Here is an 18,319-nt window from a genome sequence, read left to right as displayed (position 1 = left end):
CTTCTGGTCTGGAAGCTGGTTGGGCAGGGACCATGTTTCTGTATTGTTTGGTGTCACATTAGGTAAGCAGAGAGAGAGGATTCAGAATAGTCGAGGTAGCAGGAAAGGTCTTCGCAATGGGACTGTATAAGGGAGAATGTTTCATATAGCAAGAGTCCCATTTGGTACTAGGGGAAGCATGCTGGATGCAAATGTTGCGAGTGTTTGAAAATCAAAGGGACTGAAACAGCAGACGCTAACAGCAAGAATACGATGTAGGAGGTTTTGAGATAACTGAAGCTGAAGTTAAGGCAAATGGGGCTTTACATGACTCATGGGTGGGTATGTATTAGGGGAGGGAGGAAAAGGTTAGTTGTGGGTGTCACACTGTTCGTTTACATTTTAGATTATATGGCTGAAGATGAAGGATAGCAAAGATATGTGAGCTCAGCTTGATTCTAGTAAATACAGCTTTTTGTACCTTTTTCAAGAGTATTGGTACTTTATGTTTCCCCCAAAGTTCCTCACACAATTCTTCAAGAGTCTCCAACCTATTTTCTCTTTAATTCACATTCAACATATAAAATGTGCAGAATACCCCCAGTGCTTTTCTCTAATTGGTTGACAAAGACATCAGAAGGAAGCTGATTTGTCAGAACATGTTTGTTCCCATAATAGGAGCAGTCTGACTTTCAGAACCACATGCGAGGTGAAGTCAACGTAGAGCTGAACTGTGGACCTCACATGGATCTGCTCAAAGTCTTAGGAGACATGAGGGAGCAGTACGAGGCTATCACTGCGAAGAACAGAAGTGATCTCGAGAAATGGTACCAGGTGCAGGTGAGTGACCCTTCAAGACTACAATGGTCATGTAAGCAATTCTGCAGAAATGACAATAGTTAAACCCCAATGAAAGCTAATGAGCTCAGCTTGCATCCTGTAAATGTATTCCACAGAGTTCACTTTCATACTTATATATTCATTCCCTCCCAGAACATTTATCAATACTAGAAATGATCTGACCAATGAAGGTCGCCAAGTGCATCTGTGACAGCTGAGCAACTGAAGGCCCATCACTATGAACTCTTGACCCATATTTGAGAAATAATTAGTAACTCCTTCCCCAGCAGAAGTCCTCAGCAGACATTAAAACAGGAACCTGAGACTCCCATGCTCAAAAAAACAATCCCTAGATTTGTCAGACAAAGGCAACTTTTATCCATTTGTCGAATGTAGTAGGGTATTTGGATGACAGTTGTCACGACCTGCTTGTAATAAAGTTATTAGAAGAGAGCTGTCACATTTTTCTCTCATTAAAGGCATGTTCACATTATATATGTTTCCACTGTGTGGTTATACTTTACGTCATAATTTCCATAGAAAGACCTTTTTTAGGCTCAAGCTTGCAGGAACATACACTAGCTCATGAGTCTCGCTTGCAAGACTCTGTTGTTAACTAAAAAGGGCTTGGATCCCACCTGTTGGTTATCATTTGTTGCCTTGCCTCGCATTCTTCGTAACTGGTCACTGCAGGCCAAGCATCATTTCTGTTCCTGTCTGTGGAGCAGGGACCAAACGCTAATTGATTTAACTTAATCAATGCCCGTCTGCTGCTTCCAACATGATTGAGGTACTTCTTTTTACCTTCTAGGGCCCTGCAAACATAAGGAGTGTGACTGGCAAAAGTGTGCCCTGCAGGACAAACACAATTTCAAAGTTTTATTTTCTATAGTTAACTCTTTTCCTTAATTTTGCCAAGTTTTCTTTTCTCACTTTGCATTCATGCTTTATTTTCCTTGTGGGCACTATTCTCAAAAGATGATGATTATCTTGTTCAAAATATTGCAAAGCAATATTGTTTCTTTCTTATGTGTAATTGCTGAAATTATGCCTTAACACATAATCATGCAATACTCCCTAATGCACCCCGCTCCAATCCAATCTGCCCCACTCCAATCCACACCATTCTGCCCCACCTGACCCCACACCAATCCACCACACTCAGTCCAATTCACCCCATTCAATTCATTTGACCCAGACCAATCTCACGTATCCCACTCCAATCCACCCCAATTCAAACCAAACCACTCACCGAGTCCACTCCAATCCACCACACTCCAGTCCTCCCAACCAACCCCACTCCAATCTGCCCTATCTGCCCCATGCCAATCCAAAACAATCTGCGCCACTGTAATCTAAAACAATCTTCCCTACTCCAATCCCCCCCACTCCAATCTAAAACAATCTGCCCACTCCAATGGAAAATAATCTGCCTCACTCCAATAGAAACTACCTGCCCCACTCGAATCAAAAACAATCTGCCCCACTCCAGTCCCAAACAATCTGCCACACTCTAATCCAGAACAATCTGTCCCACTGCAACCTGCCCCACTCCAATCCAAAACAATCTGCCACACTCCAATCTACCCCATTCCAATCCAGAACAATTTGCCCCACTCCAATTCAAAATAATCTGCCCCACTCCAATCCAAAAACAATCCGCATACTCCAATCTGCCCCACTCCAATCCCAAACTGCTCCACTCCAATCTGCCCCACGCTAAGTCAAAATACTGTGCTCCACTCCAATCTAAAGCGTTCGCCCTATTCCAGTCTAAAACAAAATCTGCCCACTTCAATCTGGCCCACTCTAATCTAAAACAATCTGCCCCACTCCAATCCAAAACAATCTGCCCCACTACAATCTGCCGCACCTCAGTCCAAAACAATATGCCGCACTCCAATACAACACTAACTACCCCATTCCACTCTGACCCACTCCAATCTGCCCCACTACTATCATAAACAATCTGCCCACTCCAACCAAAAACAATCTGCCCCACTCAAATGAAAAACAATCTTCCCCATTCCAAGTTTAGATTTTCATACACTATAATGCAAAAACTTGTTTATTTAAGAAAACAAAAAGAAGAAAAGGTGCTCCAAGTGACAATGCAGTGAACAAGTGATATTTGGTGAACAATAACACAAAATATTTATATACAAATTATACAAAAGATATAATGCACCAAACGCCTAGTCCCCAACGGATTACTGGATTGAAGAATTGAAACCTAAAAATTATATAATGTAAGTGTCCTGTATCCAAACATTGCAGTCCCGGATGGGCGAAAACCCAAGTCAGCGTTTCAACCTCTTAGTTAGCATGAATTCTCCGGGGTCATCATCAGGACAAACAAAGGTAGACACCTACAAAGAAAGGAAAAAGGGAGAAAAGAAAAGAGTAAGACCAAGAAAGTCAAACCAGTCCCACCAAAGAATATATACCAATAAATGTAAAGAATCTGGAAAAACAATTCTTAGCAAACCAGACAAAATCAGGGAGAAAAACTTCTAAAAGAAATACCATTCACATTTCTTTCTATGATAAAAGAAGAGAATGCCATGCTCGCTCAATGAGGTAACCAATCTCAAGCGAAATGAGAGAGAGAGAAAAAAGAGGAGGAACATAGAAAGAGTGGGAAGAAAGAGATGAGGAGTAAACTAGCAAACACATTTCACCCTGATTGTGTCTGGTTTGGTAAGAATTGTTTTGGGAGGATGTTGCCATTCCGGCGGTTGGCCATGTGTAGTGCTGGGCATACTACTGCTTCTTTTTGGCAGTTGTAGCTTACACTTGTAAATTTGGCTCCACTGTCTGTTCCAGGGGGTGAAGATGTTTAAGTCTACACTTCTGAGTAACTTTACACTAAGATTTTGTGAAGAGCCCAAAGGAGTAAAGTTACTCAAAAGTGTAAACTTATATGTGCAAGTTAGCCACACGTGTAAGTTACCTTTGTGCCTAGCCTTAATATTCTCTACTTGAGGCTCAGAATGCCTAATCTTGCGACTTAATCTGCGTTATTGGTCTCTAAAAACTCACCCAAGATCTCCAAGCAGTGGAATCTTTCCTTTGTGTTTTACAGAGCGCGGACTTGAAGCAGGAGGTAGCCGTTCGCGCTGAGACCACCCAGACATCCAAGAGCGAGGTCACTGAACTAAAGCGCTTGCTCCAGTCACTGGAGATAGAGCTGCAGACTGCAGTGAGCATGGTAAGGACAGCATTCCGCCTCTTTGTGGTGCACATAAAATGGGTCCTTTCTTTATGTTCATCATGCCTGGATTGTATGATAAGGGCTGAGCCTGCTTATAGGGCCTGATTATCAGTGCCCAACATAGGATGGAATAATTATTGCATTTTATACAATTTTACTCCGAGGTGTTCTGAATTTATCGTTTGCAATAATTATCCCCTATCCTGGGTTTGGCCTAAAAATGGAGCATAAGTCTCAGAATTTGGTGCTTACTGCACGAAAATCTCATGAACGTCATTTAGGGGTCACCAGGGGTCACTTCAGCAACCCCCCAGCTTGCCCTATGTGGCTCCTGGCACTTCCTGTGCAACCCCTGGCCTCATAGGTGGCAAAATCAGTGCAGGAACACAGGGGCAGCTCGTCCTTATGGACTTTGCTTAGAGCAGTGGCATAACAAAGGCCCCCGGAGCCCTGTGGTGGGGGCGAGCCTCAGGGGGGCCCTCACCACAGTACACAGTGCATGGGCGGCAGGCCCCTGATTAGGTCCAGAGGGGAGGAGGGCCCCCTACAGGTAGTCTGTAGGGGGGCCACCTTAAGTTTTGCTATACCACTGGCTTGGGGCTCAGCCTCCTTGTCTTCAAACAGTTTTTTATTACACTAATATATTACTGTATTAAAAATGAAGTACAGTTAGCTGGAAAATGACCCTCCTTGGTAGCTGAGGAAAGTAAAAAACATTTTTAAATGTATGGTGTGTGCATGCTTATGGGTAGGAGTATGCTTTTGTAAAAAAGTGTGTGTGTGAGTGAATGTGTGTGTATGTGTAAGCATGTGTGTGAGTGAAAGTGAGGATGAAATGGTGTGTGATGTCAATTCCGCTACCCCTGCCATCTTGGTGAATTGACGTCCATGGTAAATATGCATGTCCTGGCATTTCCAGGTCTTTTTCATTGCTTAAATTCCAGTTTCACTTACCAAAATATGACAAAGGGTACAGACTTAATTACCTGGTGCGATAAACATCACATCACTTAAATTGCAATCTGTTTGAACAGGGATGACTTATTTACCGGGCTACTCGTAATAAGTCCCCTACCATGTTAAATAAATGTGCTCAGTTCAACTCAAAATGAATGGAGTCCATTTGTGAAGGTAAGTGCAGCACAGGAGCTTTGTTGTATGTACATTGTACAGTGGGCACCACAGTTCTCTCAAAATAACACTCATTTCTCTATAAAATTCTAAAATTAAACCATAAGTATCTTCAGAACGTTGGAACCTATTACATTTGACTGCCTTAATGGGTCAAGTAATATTTTACATAGTGCCAGTGTGCCATCTTCTTGACAAATCAGCAAGCAATACTGCCTGTGATGTTCCTTTGAGGACCTGTTTTGGTGTTGTCTGATACAGGGCTGAAGCATCTGTGGTTGGTGAAGCTTGGTGCTGAGTCTGCTTTTTGTATGGTGGTCACACCTGCAATCACACCTGTGACCCAGAGGCACAATTTTCATTATTACAGAAAGACTCCACGGAGCATATGCTGGATGAGACTGAAGCCCGCTACGGAGCGGAGCTGCAGAAGCTGCAAGTGACTATCACCCGCCTAGAGGAGGAGCTATCCGGAGTACGGTCAGACATGGAACACCACTCCAATGAGTACCAGCAGTTGCTGGGTGTGAAGATGAGGTTGGAACAGGAGATAGCCACCTACCGCCGTCTCCTGGAAGGCGAAGACTTCAGGTTATTATGGCTCACCTATTTCCATCTTGCTGAATTTCACACAATCATATTTTTTCCATTTTGAACTTCACATATTTACACCATGACCTCATTCTTATGGACCCATATGAAAAAATGTTGCTTAAAATGTTAAAATATTCCAAATAAGTTAATTTCTTATGACTTTAGACAATAGTATGACAATAGCAAAAATAAGCAAATGCATTATTTTGTAGAAACGCCATAACATTTAGGCACCTCCTAATTACAATTTATGAACAAAAAACACAAATTATGGTCTTAAAGTGAGAATGTAAATTTTCGAAACTCACTTAATACCAACTCTCCAAACTAATGTCTACCCCGTTTCAAAAAGTAATGAAAGATTGAACTAATGTTTAGCATAATCATTTCAGAAGCTCTGTATGCCAAATTTTCACTTGAATTTTGTAGCTCAAACATTTTAATTTAATTCAAGCAAGTAATCTATTTCTACACTAGGTGGAAATGCAAATGTTCAGTTTCATATTCATTTAAAAATAATATTTAATTTTTTTAAAAGAAGACCACTCGGTAGTAATTGCCAAGAATGAAAATGCATGTGTCAATATTTGCTCTGAAAGCTTTTTTGTGAGTGAATAACAGGGAAGTAGACTGATGAAACTTTGTGGAAATTCCACTTCATGAAACATTTTAATTTCCTGAAAACCCTTTTCTTGCACACATTATATGGATATTTCATTTTTAAATATTTTTATTGATTTTACAATAAAAATACCAGAGCACCATCACTCCTCTGGCAGAATATGCAGGATAGATATCAATTTACAATCAAAAGTGCATCGTATCAATAAAGGTTGAAATTATATTCGTATGGGAAGCACAAATCTTTGTTAGAAATTACACATTGAGTTTGACACCAATTCCAATAGCTCATCTGGATGAACAACAACATTAGGAATCAAGCCACTGTGAAGATTCTGCGGCTTCGGGAATATCAATAAGTTCAGCCGAAATTTCTCCTGAAATTCTAATGTCCTTCATTAACTCATCATCAGTCTTGACCCCAGACAAAGAAATATTTTCTGCAGTCAATCATCCTCTTACATCTTATTTTCATATATCACGGGATGAGGCAGGTGGTAGTAGCCAGTGTATCACAATAAAGTTGCAAATTTAAAGAGAAGATTGCCCTTCTGTAGTCTTGGATATCAAACACACATTTAGGGGGTGATTTAAAAAAAGTGGTGCTGCACCCAGTGCAGAGCCACTTTCCTTGCACCCTTTAGCACCCCTACCGTCACCATGTGTGCACCGAATTTAAAATACGGTGCACCATGGCGCAGGGTAGGGGGCAATAGCATCAGAATTCCTGACATTATTGATGTACTCTGCAGGAGTAGCACCAAAATGTTGGCGCTACTCCTGCAGAGTACATAGGGGTCCATTGTATTCAATGACATGACCCCTTTTAACGCCTGCTATGAGTAGGCGTTAAAAGTGCCAAACAAATGGTGCAAGGAAATCTCTTTCCATTTTTTCAGCCCCCCCCAATGGGGGAACACCCCCTTGCATACAATAGTCTTGGCGCGGGCATAATGTGGCGCAAGGGTTTACAAAGTGAATATGGTGCATGTAAGAAGACGCTTTAGTGCTGCCTTCGTGTAAAAAAATAACACTATGGCGACGCTAAGGTGGTGCTAGGGCCTCTTAAACCAGGCCCTTAATGTTTTAGGTAGGAAGCAACAATGGCTCATGCTCTTTTAGAACTTTTTAACTTGCAATTTTAAATCTTTGTTAATATCCCAGCTAAAATTTTGAAGGCATTCCTAATCCCAAAGACAGCTTAATGAAAAATATCAGTTTAAAAGGCAATGTTAAATAAGATCACCAGTGACAAATGTAAACACATACTGTACAATGCAGAAAGAAGAAAAACTCCCAGGGTCCAGGGTCACTACTATTCTGTTTTACAAAAGCAAATTCCTACTTTAGGAGTTTTTTTTTTTTTAAATACAAAAGTTTGCTGAGCGCTCACAGGAAACATGGTGGTTGCAAGTTTTGGTGCCATCAGAGCAGTTGCCATGGTGGTGGCTCCTGGTAGAGATCTTTAGGTATGGTTGGCAGTAGTCTGCCAGCTGAGAAGAGGCTACTGCCTCCTCCCGGCAAATAGTGGGTCACTCGGCCAACAATGAGACCCTTCATCTTGAGAATTACTGTCTTTTTCCTGGTAGTCAATTTAGTATTCTTGATTTGTCTTTCTGCAGCTGCCATGTATTACTCAAGTTTATCTAGTAATGAAGAAAGAAAGTAATTCCACTGGGCTCCTAAAGAGAGTACAATTCCATCAATAAACATGCTTAATTTGTTTTCCTCTCCCCTGAACCTTATTCCTTAGATAATGAAGTTGTGCCTCATTTGTTGTTGTGGATTCCAGGGCATGGAGAATTGGAAACTCAGGCCACCCTTCCATGTCATTTTTTGTGTCACCATCTTATCCATTATGAGAGCGTTTATCCTGTGGGTAGGTTTTGGTACTTGGCTGTAACATTCTAAGAGCTATTTACTGCAAGTCAAATTTATTCTCTGTATCAAGAAGACCTAGGCTCTCTGATTGAAAGGACTTTTGTGTATATTCAGAATCATGTGAGCTGTACATCTTATTTTATTAAAGCCAGGCTGGTCAGGCTCTACCAAACCTGATTGAATGTTTTCCATTTTAGTGGTAAGTATTTTTTTTCTATATTTTTGCATCAACACAAATCAAAAACGCGATGGAGGCTGATATACCTTTTTATAGTTTTGCTATGAGACATATTTGGGGTTTGTACATAGATATATAAAAGAAGACAACATGTGTAATCCAGTTGAAGAGTAAGAACTGCTGTTCATTTGTCTGCACATTTCTTATAGAAATTACTGGTGAGTCAATTTGGTGATTTTCATGCAGTATTTTGTAGCACCCTTGTCCTATTTCTTGCTCTAGGGTGTTAATTTATCTCAGAGAGAGCAGAGGTTTCTATTTTCGTGTTGCATTTCTGGGACTGGTTTGATTATTTTCCTGAAGTGTACATTGTTTGATAGAAATCTTAGAACTCAATTACTACCTCATCTCTGCTACTTTTAATTTCTTTGACAGATTGGTGCACTCATCTGACTCCTACTATAGAAGCTAGCGTTCTATTTGCTTACTTTACTAATATTTCTGCTTACTTCTTTAGAAGAATTTTATCCATTTTTTGATGTAAAGGAATTCGCTAATCCCTGAATGCCATCATCGGCTAAAAGATTAAAATACTTATTCAAATTGGACTGTTTTTCAAGCGCTACAGTTGTCCAAACCAGCTTGTCATCGGCAGACTACGTAATCTTTCCATGTCAGCAGCTTCTCCTCTAGAACTTCCTTAATGAAATCTGATAGATTAGCCAGATTCTTCAGGTCATGTTCTCGAACGAATCTTATTTTTGGCTTTCATGTGCATCAGGTCTGAGAATATTCCCCACTACATCTCCAGTTGCCCCTTGGTCAGAGATATAAATTGATCATCAAAAATAACCAAGCATGACCAGATGTTATTATGGGGTTCAGCTACACTTTGTCCATCTCTCCACTCAGAGATATGTTTTGAAAACTATAATCTTTGTAATTTGTGGGGTGATGCACATGAAAGAACAAGTACTTTTTCAGTGACACATTGCTTTTTAGATATCTTTTGCACCAGAGGTTTTTAGGCTGTTTTGCCAAGACCCCTCAGCAAAATGATCTCAATCTCGGCTATTCCAAAGCTTTAGTATCGCAAGGGACAGGGATCAAGTCACGACGAAAAGGCTGGTGAAAAAGATGGCAGGGCTTAGTCACTTTTTTGAGGCTGGTACGAGGAAAAAGGAAAAGTGAAAAAATAAAAAAAGCAACAGCAGATACGGGACGAAACTACTTCAGAAGTATTTCCTAAGTGAATAGGAAAGTAATTAGAGGCAGTAATGGCAGACAAACAATATAACCATTTTCAAGGTAAAGGCCTGATGCCCAGTGCTCCTTTGCAACAGAAGTAGAATCCATGAGTAGTCAGAAAAAGCAGGTTTCACAAGTTGCTTTTTCTTAGTGAATGCATTTATTTCACTGTTTTTACAACACTGGGTTGAACAAAGTATTGCAAAACATAGTCATTGGTATAGAGATACAGCTCTGAGGTCTGAATCTTCCTCTTTTCATGCAGAAGAAGCTCTGAGATGTGCTACTTTTGTCTGTTTCTTAAGGGATAGGAGTGCGGAGATCTGCTCCTGGGATTATAATGTTTGCCTTCATTACTGTCAGACATATTTAGCAGGGGGCCTCAGGGCAGATGGTGGCTACTAGGCCACAGCTGTGGCAGCTGAGGGCATTTGCCACTGGTTTCCTGGAGTCTGTCCTACTATGGCTTTGTAAACTGGGACATCTACAACCCTTTTCACACTCAATTCTGAAGGTAGCAATGACAATCAATCCCAGGCTTGTCAGGGAGGTAGTTTGGGGGTAGAGCTCAGAAATCAACCGTCAACCAATAGTCACAGTAATGCAATGTCCAGCCCAGTGCTTAACCTCTATGTACAAAAGAGTACTTTAATCACACAACATACCTAAACAATAATCAATTCAGTGGAATTAAATTGCTTGAAACAGTAACGTGCTATGCTCACATCTTTCCAGCATCCTATCGCTATTCCCCTTGCTTGTCTATGGTAGACAGCTATAAGCACTATCACACCACACAATCACATAATGATGAGGGGCTGATGCAGAGGGCCAAAATGCTCTCCCAGGTCAGAAAGTGCAACTCGGTTCAATGTACTTTTACTACTTCAGCAAAATGTTCTAGTGTGTGTGGCAGACTTATCTGACCACATCTAGGGGCTGATTCTAACCCCGGCGGTCTTCGACCGCCGGGGCGAGGGTCGGCGGGAGCACCGCCGACAGGCCGGCGGTGCCCCGCAGGGCATTCTGACCGCGGCGCTTTGGCCGCGGTCAGAAAGGGTAAACCGGCGGTCTCCCGCCGGTTTACCGCTGCCCTCAGAATCCCCCATGGTGCCTTGCAGACACTGAAATACGCTATAATAATGCTACTGCACCCGTCGCACCTTCCCACTCCGCCGGCTCGATTACGAGCCGGCATCCTCGTGGGAAGGGAGTTTTTCCCTGGGCTGGCGGGCGGTCTTTTGGAGACCGCCCGCCAGCCCAGGGAAAAACTCATAATACCCTCTGCGATCTTCTGACCGCGGAGCGGTATTATGGGGGCGGAATTCTGGTGGGCGGCCTCCGCCGCCCGCCAGAATTAGAATCACCCCCCTAGTGTCTTGTTCCTAATGCAGGCTGTGGGCCTGATTACGAGTTTAGCGGTCGGAAAACCAGACCTCCAGACCCATGGTGAGGCCTCATTCTGGGTTTTCTACCAGACTGACCGGCGGAAACCAAGGTTTCTGATGGTCAGCCCAGTGGAAAAGAAGCAGCGGTATTGGACGTCCAATGTTGTCTCACAGGGGGGCTCCCTGGCATCCTCCGAATGTGCACTGTCTGCACAACAGACAGTGCGCATTCCAACAGTACTGGGGAGAGGGACCCCCAGCACTGGTTTTCGGTCAGTCTTTTCATGGCGGTTCAACCACCATGAAAATGCTGGAGGAGAACATAGTTGTAATCAGCATGGCAACACTTAGTTCAGCGCCGCTGTGGCTGATTACAACCACGACAGCCGTCATCCCATCAGGATCAGAAATCCTGGCGGAGACAGCAGACATTTGGTGGCATCGACCGCCAATCTTATAATATGGCAGTCGGACCGCCACAGCTGCGGTGGTCCGACCTCCACCGCGAGTCTGGCAGTCTTCGGGCTGCCAGACTCCTTATAAGGCCCTCAGTCCTACATTTTACTTGCTGGTAATGGTGTCAGTTCGGACGGTGTGGTGGATGTGGTTCGGGCTTCCACCTTTATGGCCACGGCTCCTTTCCTGCATGGCCTACCCCGGTAGCTTCACTTGGGATGAAGTTTGCAGGAGTGATACATCAGGCAGAGCCGCATGGTAGCATATGTCTTCAGTGATAGCACAGGTGTTTTGCTGTGGCATTTGTTGCCTCCAGGCCGAATCCCTCATGGAGGTATCTTCCTGGCAGTTATGGCCTCCATCTTCGGTAGAAATGCTGTTTCACTGACATCGTCACCAGAGGCAGCACCAGTCTCTTAAGCTTGATCCAAACTGCTGGGCATTACCTGACACTTGTTCTGGTATAGTATCATGCAGCTCACACAGAAACTGCCTCTTGGAAACTTCCATGACACTGGTTACTCCTGACTTCCCTCTCTATGCAAGTTAGCTTTTTCGGGGTGATCCTCATGGCATTAACATGCTGGATTTCTACTTCTGGACATTCTCTTCTCCTCCCAGGCCAGTCACACTCCTTCCTTCTCTCAGCAGGCTGGCAGGCTTCTCAGCACGTCAGCCAGACCGTCATGTCCTCAAGCAAAAAGTGTATATTTCAGGTGATGTCTCCTTACCTCTGAGAGAATGGCTTTTAGGCAGATATTCACCCTGGTTACACAGCAGCTTTTTGCACATACTGCAGAGCACTCCCTTCTTTGGTCAAGAAACCTGGGAGTGGAATGAATTGGAGTCATTTGGATCCCCCTTTATAAATATTTTCCACACCACTACCTCATCCTTTGAAAAGTGGTTTGGGTTGGTTCCGTTCAATGTCATTCTCAGGCTGCTCTCCAGACACAGCTTTTGTGCAAAGTGATGACTCTCACAGCAGGTGGCAGTGGGGCTGCTCCAAGCTCTGGTGTTCAAACAATGAGCACCATTAAATGTGAGATGTCTTCACCTGGCTTTCATCGGCCTTCCTGAAACCGAAATCAGAGAGAGTCATCAACGATGCCACTGCCTAGATACTTCCTCACCTTGAACAACAGAAACTACAGTCCCACCCCTTGCCCCAATTAAATGACAATGCTCATGAATAACGAATCTACAACCCTTTGGTAATTATGTCCTAGTTTCTATCTATCCTCCCTCACTTCAGTGTCTGGGTCACACCTACCAGCTACTGGAATGCAGTCAATACCCTTCTTCTGTCTAGAAGAAGCTGTCCTCACCCTCCATCCTGTGCAATGCTGAAACCAATGGCATCCAAAATAAATTGCACTGGCTGCAGGACGCAGACCCATACAACATACTATTACCTTCTACCATACTTGTGTTACACACTCACTCCACAGTTACACACTTGACATGCACATGGGAGTCACATCTCATGTGTTCTGTGTTTCACATAACAGTGGAAATATACATGAGAGGCTCTAGTAGGCTCGCCTTTACTTAACACATAAGAAAAGGTTCTTGTCACACTATTTAGTCAAAGAACATGGGACACTGCCACCTCTGCTCTATGTACACTTAATGCATGGACAGTAGTCCAGTGCCCACTATCAGGGCACACTTGGATCACTCCCCTAAGCCACAGAACAGGTTCTGGATCTCACATTACCACAGACAAGTATAGGACTTCACTGCAAACTGGATTAGTGTGATGCTGGGGCAAAATAAAAGACAGGTTACCCATTTTTCATGCATTCAGGCATTCAGGATAGGGCTACACGCCTGTGTGCCATGCATGGGATTATCCTGTCACAACAGATGTCCCCTTCCAGGTCAGACTACCTGGAACCTTACTTCTCCATTGAGAAGTCTGTCCGTTGGTTTCTCAAAACAATATTCATTCTGGCTTTGTGGTCCATTTTGAAATCGAGGTCATGTAATGAGATAGACCATCTCACCAACTTGGGCTTCTCACCCTTTATTGCCATCAACTACTTGATTGGCTTGTCATCTGTTTGGAACACAAACTTGTTACCATGCTAGAAAGGCCACAACCTCTTTAAATCCCAGACTATCAAAAGACATTCTATATCAATAGCCACCCAGTTCTGTTTCCTTCGAAGCAGTCTGTAGCTGGCAAAGGCCACGGAACACTCTCTACCCTTGTTTTCAAGTTGAGTCAGTACGGCTCCAACTCCTTTATTTAAGGTACCAGTCTGTATAATAAAGGGCTGACGTTAGCGAGGTGCCTTGAACACAGATGTAATACATAGTGTTATTTTCAGGCCACAAAGGCCTTTAGACATTCTGCAGTCCAAATCAGTTTCTTAGGCTGTTTTTTGGGTGAGGGGACGACTGTCACTTAAGCACCTGTGGTCCTGTAATTACCCCTCATACCTCCTGTACTGTCCAGTGAGTCCTAAGAAGGTTGCCTCTTGAACCTGGGTGATGGAAACCTCTCGATCCAATATAGATTGGCTGTTGACATCCAATGGGTGGATCTTCCTGTTCCCCACTGATGCACAATGTAGATAACAGAACATCGCCCCTCCTGAGATTTTGTTACCTCAATGGTTAGTTTAGCTCCTTGTTTCCTGAATACCTGTTCTAGTCGTCTCAGGTGGTTCTCCCACAAATTGCTAAAGACGCCAGTACCGTCCACGCAGACCTCCTTCAACACTAGAGAGCATATTTCACCAAGCACTGAAAAGTGGAAAGAACATTCTTAAGCCCAACAGGCATGACCTTAGCCTGCAACAATCCTTCTCCTTGTGACTGAGCACGGCTACAGTCCATTGCTTTCTGAGCCATTTTCATTACAGCTCATTGTTTACATTTGTGGACTGATCAAGATATGCAGGCTGTTTGCTGGAAGGACTGTGGAAACAGTGTTTGGCATGCCTTTTGGATGCCCAGGCCTCCTCCTCTACTTAGCTCACAGGAGCCCTTGCTGCTTCTGTGCCCCATCTTTTTGTCTGCATTACAAACATTTGATTCACTGAAAAGAAGTTGAAAATGCACCATTGAATGTGCTTTTTAAAAATACAAAAGAAACACAGAAAACGTTTCCACCACTTCGGAAAGCTGAACCCACAATCCCGGAGTTGCCAGTAATTGCAATACTAATTAGGATGCTGATTAATTAGGCTACTGATTAATCTACCACCGACAGCTCTCTAGACTCTATTCCAGTCTGTTGTCTACTTAAGTAGACTTATCAAAAGTGAATGCGATCTACTGGGAAGGATCCTGGGGACAGCATATTTGTTGCACTAAATATACTGTAGTATAATGAAACGACCGCTTTGATAAGCTTTGTATAAAAATATAGATCCGCAAAAAATATTTTTTCCACCCCCGTTTATTCACGACCCCTGGCATGTGAAATCAGAACTTCTTCCATTGCACCAGTAAAGCTGCATGACTTGCAGCAATGCTATATGCAATAGCTTTTCGAGACCAATTCATTGTAGTTTGTTATAGACATCTGTAGCCTGATTCCAGGTGTTTCACGTGAAGGGAGCCTGGAAGCACTGTTTGCCATGCCTTTCATTTATCACATGAGTCCATACCTGATGGCACTGTGTGCATAAGGATCTGATTGGATGCTATTAGTGTTCCTGTATCTAGGTTCCTAGAGAAGATGTCTGTAGAATATCTCAGTGTGGACTGTACCCATCAGCAGATCTTAGCAAGGGACGCATGTGTCCATAGGCCCAGATATGTACAGGATATCATTGTAGCCTATACGTTTCAATATTGGATTTTATGGAGGGGCAACGTTTCCTTAAAGGTCTTGTTATGAAACATGCATGCACGTAGATAGTCTTTGCAAAGGTTTTTGTATCTAGAGCGGCAATCTTATTCTAGAAATGATGTGTTCACACTGGATCTGCTTGTTCCCATAGAATATCTTATTGTCAGGTATACATTTTCATAAGGAAATAATGCAATTCGTGGCGGCATTATCATCAAAGCCCTGTTGTAATAGTCATTATTTTACCGCTATTGATAAATATGTTTAAAGTGACAATACATGGATTGTAAACAGTTATTGATTACAGTGTTAACATAACTTTAGAACTCATACCATGTTTTTACCGTAACGTGTTTTGTATGGTCAACTTAGCTTCTATTATGACATGAAAACGAAACTGTAAAGTAAAACAATACCATTGAAAGATGGCCATTTCCTGCTATGGTTAGTAAACATTATGCCTATTTGCCTATAAATCATATTTGCAACACCATAAGCCATCTGAAAAGAATCGACGATCTCCACATGACTATTACCATGTAGGTATGCTACAATGTTTCAGAAACAAATGCTCATAATGGTTGGGGTTATCATATTGCCAACACCAGAGTTCAAAGTTGCAAATTTAAACTACTTTCTCCCTCCCATCACATCATATAGCAGAGGAACAAAATGTTCACCTTTGGTGAATGAATGTGTTTTTTCTTTTTTGTTTTTCAGCTCTTCATTCACCGAAGAAACAGAGAAAGGTGAGTGGTGAAGCTGGGGAGGGAGATAACATACCATGATCTCCAGAAGAAGCGATAGGATCTGTGCCGTTGTCCACATGCCCCAGCAGCATGAAACCATGAATCAGTTTGAGGTTTCCTAAGACAAAACGCTGTGACATCTGCAGTTCTTTATTGGAAACGCTGCCCATCACTTTCCAGGTCACACATCATTAGGGATGTGCTAAGTTAAGTCAAATTGTGCATGTCCAATTCCTCAAGTTCTTTTCTTCAAATATCACTAACTATCTTAATGTGGAAAACAACTTTGGCAGGACAGATCGTCTGCGGAATGTTTTCACAAAGAAATTGTGCTGCGATGTTGTACAACATTTGAAAACGATGTACTCCTGCCAGCAGAAAGCACAAGCATTCTGTGTGCACTGTGGCTATGCTAGCAGTGCTTTTCCAGCCTACATTTCCGGTATACAGGGGTATCACTTCCTCTGCCACAGTTCATTTATGTTCATGAGTGGAGAGTACCAGTTTGAGTGCAAATGTTTTGCAATTCATAGTTTGGAAATCTCTTCAAACAATGGACAAGTCTACAAGCCTAAGTGTATTTCGGTAACGTCTGATGATAGTGCCTGCCTGAAATAGGAAAGTTATTTAGTCATAATGATAGCTTGTGTGCATGAAATGTTCCGATAAATAACAAGCTGGCCATAATATTCTGGTAGACAGGTGTATAGGCCTTGCCATAGGAATGATACAACCCATGTGAAAGAGAAGCACGTTGTAGAGTAATTGTTATGTGCCATTTCCTTCCCAGCTAAAACTTAGATGCTCAGACTCAGTTCATCTTTGCTTCTCTTTTAGCCATTGGCAGCACTGTGAGCAGCACCATGAACAACAGCCTCAAGAGCAGCACTATTGAGGGCAGCAGTACATTCAGCGGCAGCACCAAGAGTGGCACACCCGCGAGTGGAAACTCCATGAGTAGTGGTCAAGCGTCTGACAGAGTTGTACACAGTAGCACTCTGCATGGCAACAGCAAGAGTGACAGCGCCATGAAAGCCGACACCATAAGTGGCACCACCACAAATGGCGGCATCAAGAGTGTCAGCAGCATGGGTGCTAAATCTTTGGAAGGTAACACTTCGAACATCAATGCCAAGAGTGATGATACCGCGAATGGCAACTCTGAGAGTGCCAGTAGTGTGAATCTCAGCACTTTAAATGCCAGATTTGAGAGTGGCGGCAGAGGTGGCAGCCCAGATGCAAGTCTCAGCAGTATAAGCAGCAGCACCGCCAGTGACAATGCTGTGATTGGCACCACGAAGAGCACTTTCAGTGTTAGTAATAGCATTCTGAGTGATAGTACATCGAAAGGCAGCATTAACAACGGAACCACAGAAGGAGATAGTACCATGAACGGAGGCACAGAGAGCGCTGTCACTGTGAGTGACAGCTCCATTTTTGGCAGCGCCAAGAACGGCAGCGCTGTAATTGAGAGCTTTGAGATTGGCCACATGAAGAGTGAAAGCTTTGAATATGAGAGTGATAGCAATGAGAGTGATGGATTGGAAATTGGCAGCCCCATCTCTAGCCCGGTGAGCGGCATCCCTCGCAGAAGCATCAAGATCCGCAGGGTGAGGAAGGTGACCCAAGATTTAGTAGATGGCAAAGTGGTGTCTACAAGCATTGAGGAGAAGGAGGAGCCAATTGAGTGAAATGTGCAACTGAACTCTGCATAAGCAAACAATAAAATAAAAGGAGAATAAATGTTTAGGTGCGTCCACGTGCGCACATACAATATAGAAATCAGTTATATGGGGTTATGGGGCTTGAATGTAAAAGGTGTCTTTTCTCACAAAGAATATCAGCCAATAAAGTTAGTAAAAGCTTTGACCAAAGCTTGTGTAACTTTTAGTAAACCTGTTGTGGTCTCTTTACATTGTCACTGAGTCTTGGTTAAGTGGTAAGATAGCACAGTGTATCAAAGTCTGTACTCAGCTCTGCTGTAAGAGATATAAAGATATATTAAAAAACACATTTCATAATATGTTTAATAGTACTGCTAATGATGTACAACAAAATGCTATTTACTAACCCATGAGTGTAGGTCAGTGCCTCTACATCACCTATCCTTTATGTGTGGAGATCTTCGCCTCAACTGCAGAGATCACACATGTGGGCATATGTTTTAGTAGTATATGTGGGAGGGAGAGTGCCAAGAGGGTGGATAATGGATAGTACTTACTATTAAATGGA

The 18,319-nt window shown here is 42.9% G+C and overlaps 1 protein-coding gene across 1 annotated transcript in view; it reads left to right on the top strand.

Moving 5' to 3' along the window:
- The window catches only part of LOC138299415 (keratin, type I cytoskeletal 47 kDa-like), a 57,739-nt gene extending 39,647 nt beyond the window's left edge, over positions 1 to 18,092 (top strand). Inside the window, exons 5-9 of the mRNA XM_069237650.1 lie at positions 658 to 819; positions 3,905 to 4,030; positions 5,535 to 5,755; positions 16,059 to 16,087; positions 16,925 to 18,092. Of these exons, the coding sequence (XP_069093751.1) occupies positions 658 to 819; positions 3,905 to 4,030; positions 5,535 to 5,755; positions 16,059 to 16,087; positions 16,925 to 17,778 (1,392 nt within the window). The 3' untranslated portion in view covers positions 17,779 to 18,092. The remainder of the gene's footprint in view (positions 1 to 657; positions 820 to 3,904; positions 4,031 to 5,534; positions 5,756 to 16,058; positions 16,088 to 16,924) is intronic.
- The last annotated feature ends 227 nt before the right edge of the window (positions 18,093 to 18,319 follow it).

Source organism: Pleurodeles waltl, chromosome 6 (genome assembly GCF_031143425.1).
Source record: "Pleurodeles waltl isolate 20211129_DDA chromosome 6, aPleWal1.hap1.20221129, whole genome shotgun sequence".
In the NCBI taxonomy this organism is placed as follows: domain Eukaryota; kingdom Metazoa; phylum Chordata; class Amphibia; order Caudata; family Salamandridae; genus Pleurodeles; species Pleurodeles waltl.
Note: the sequence above shows the minus strand (reverse complement) of the source record. Positions and strands in the feature narration are given on the sequence as shown.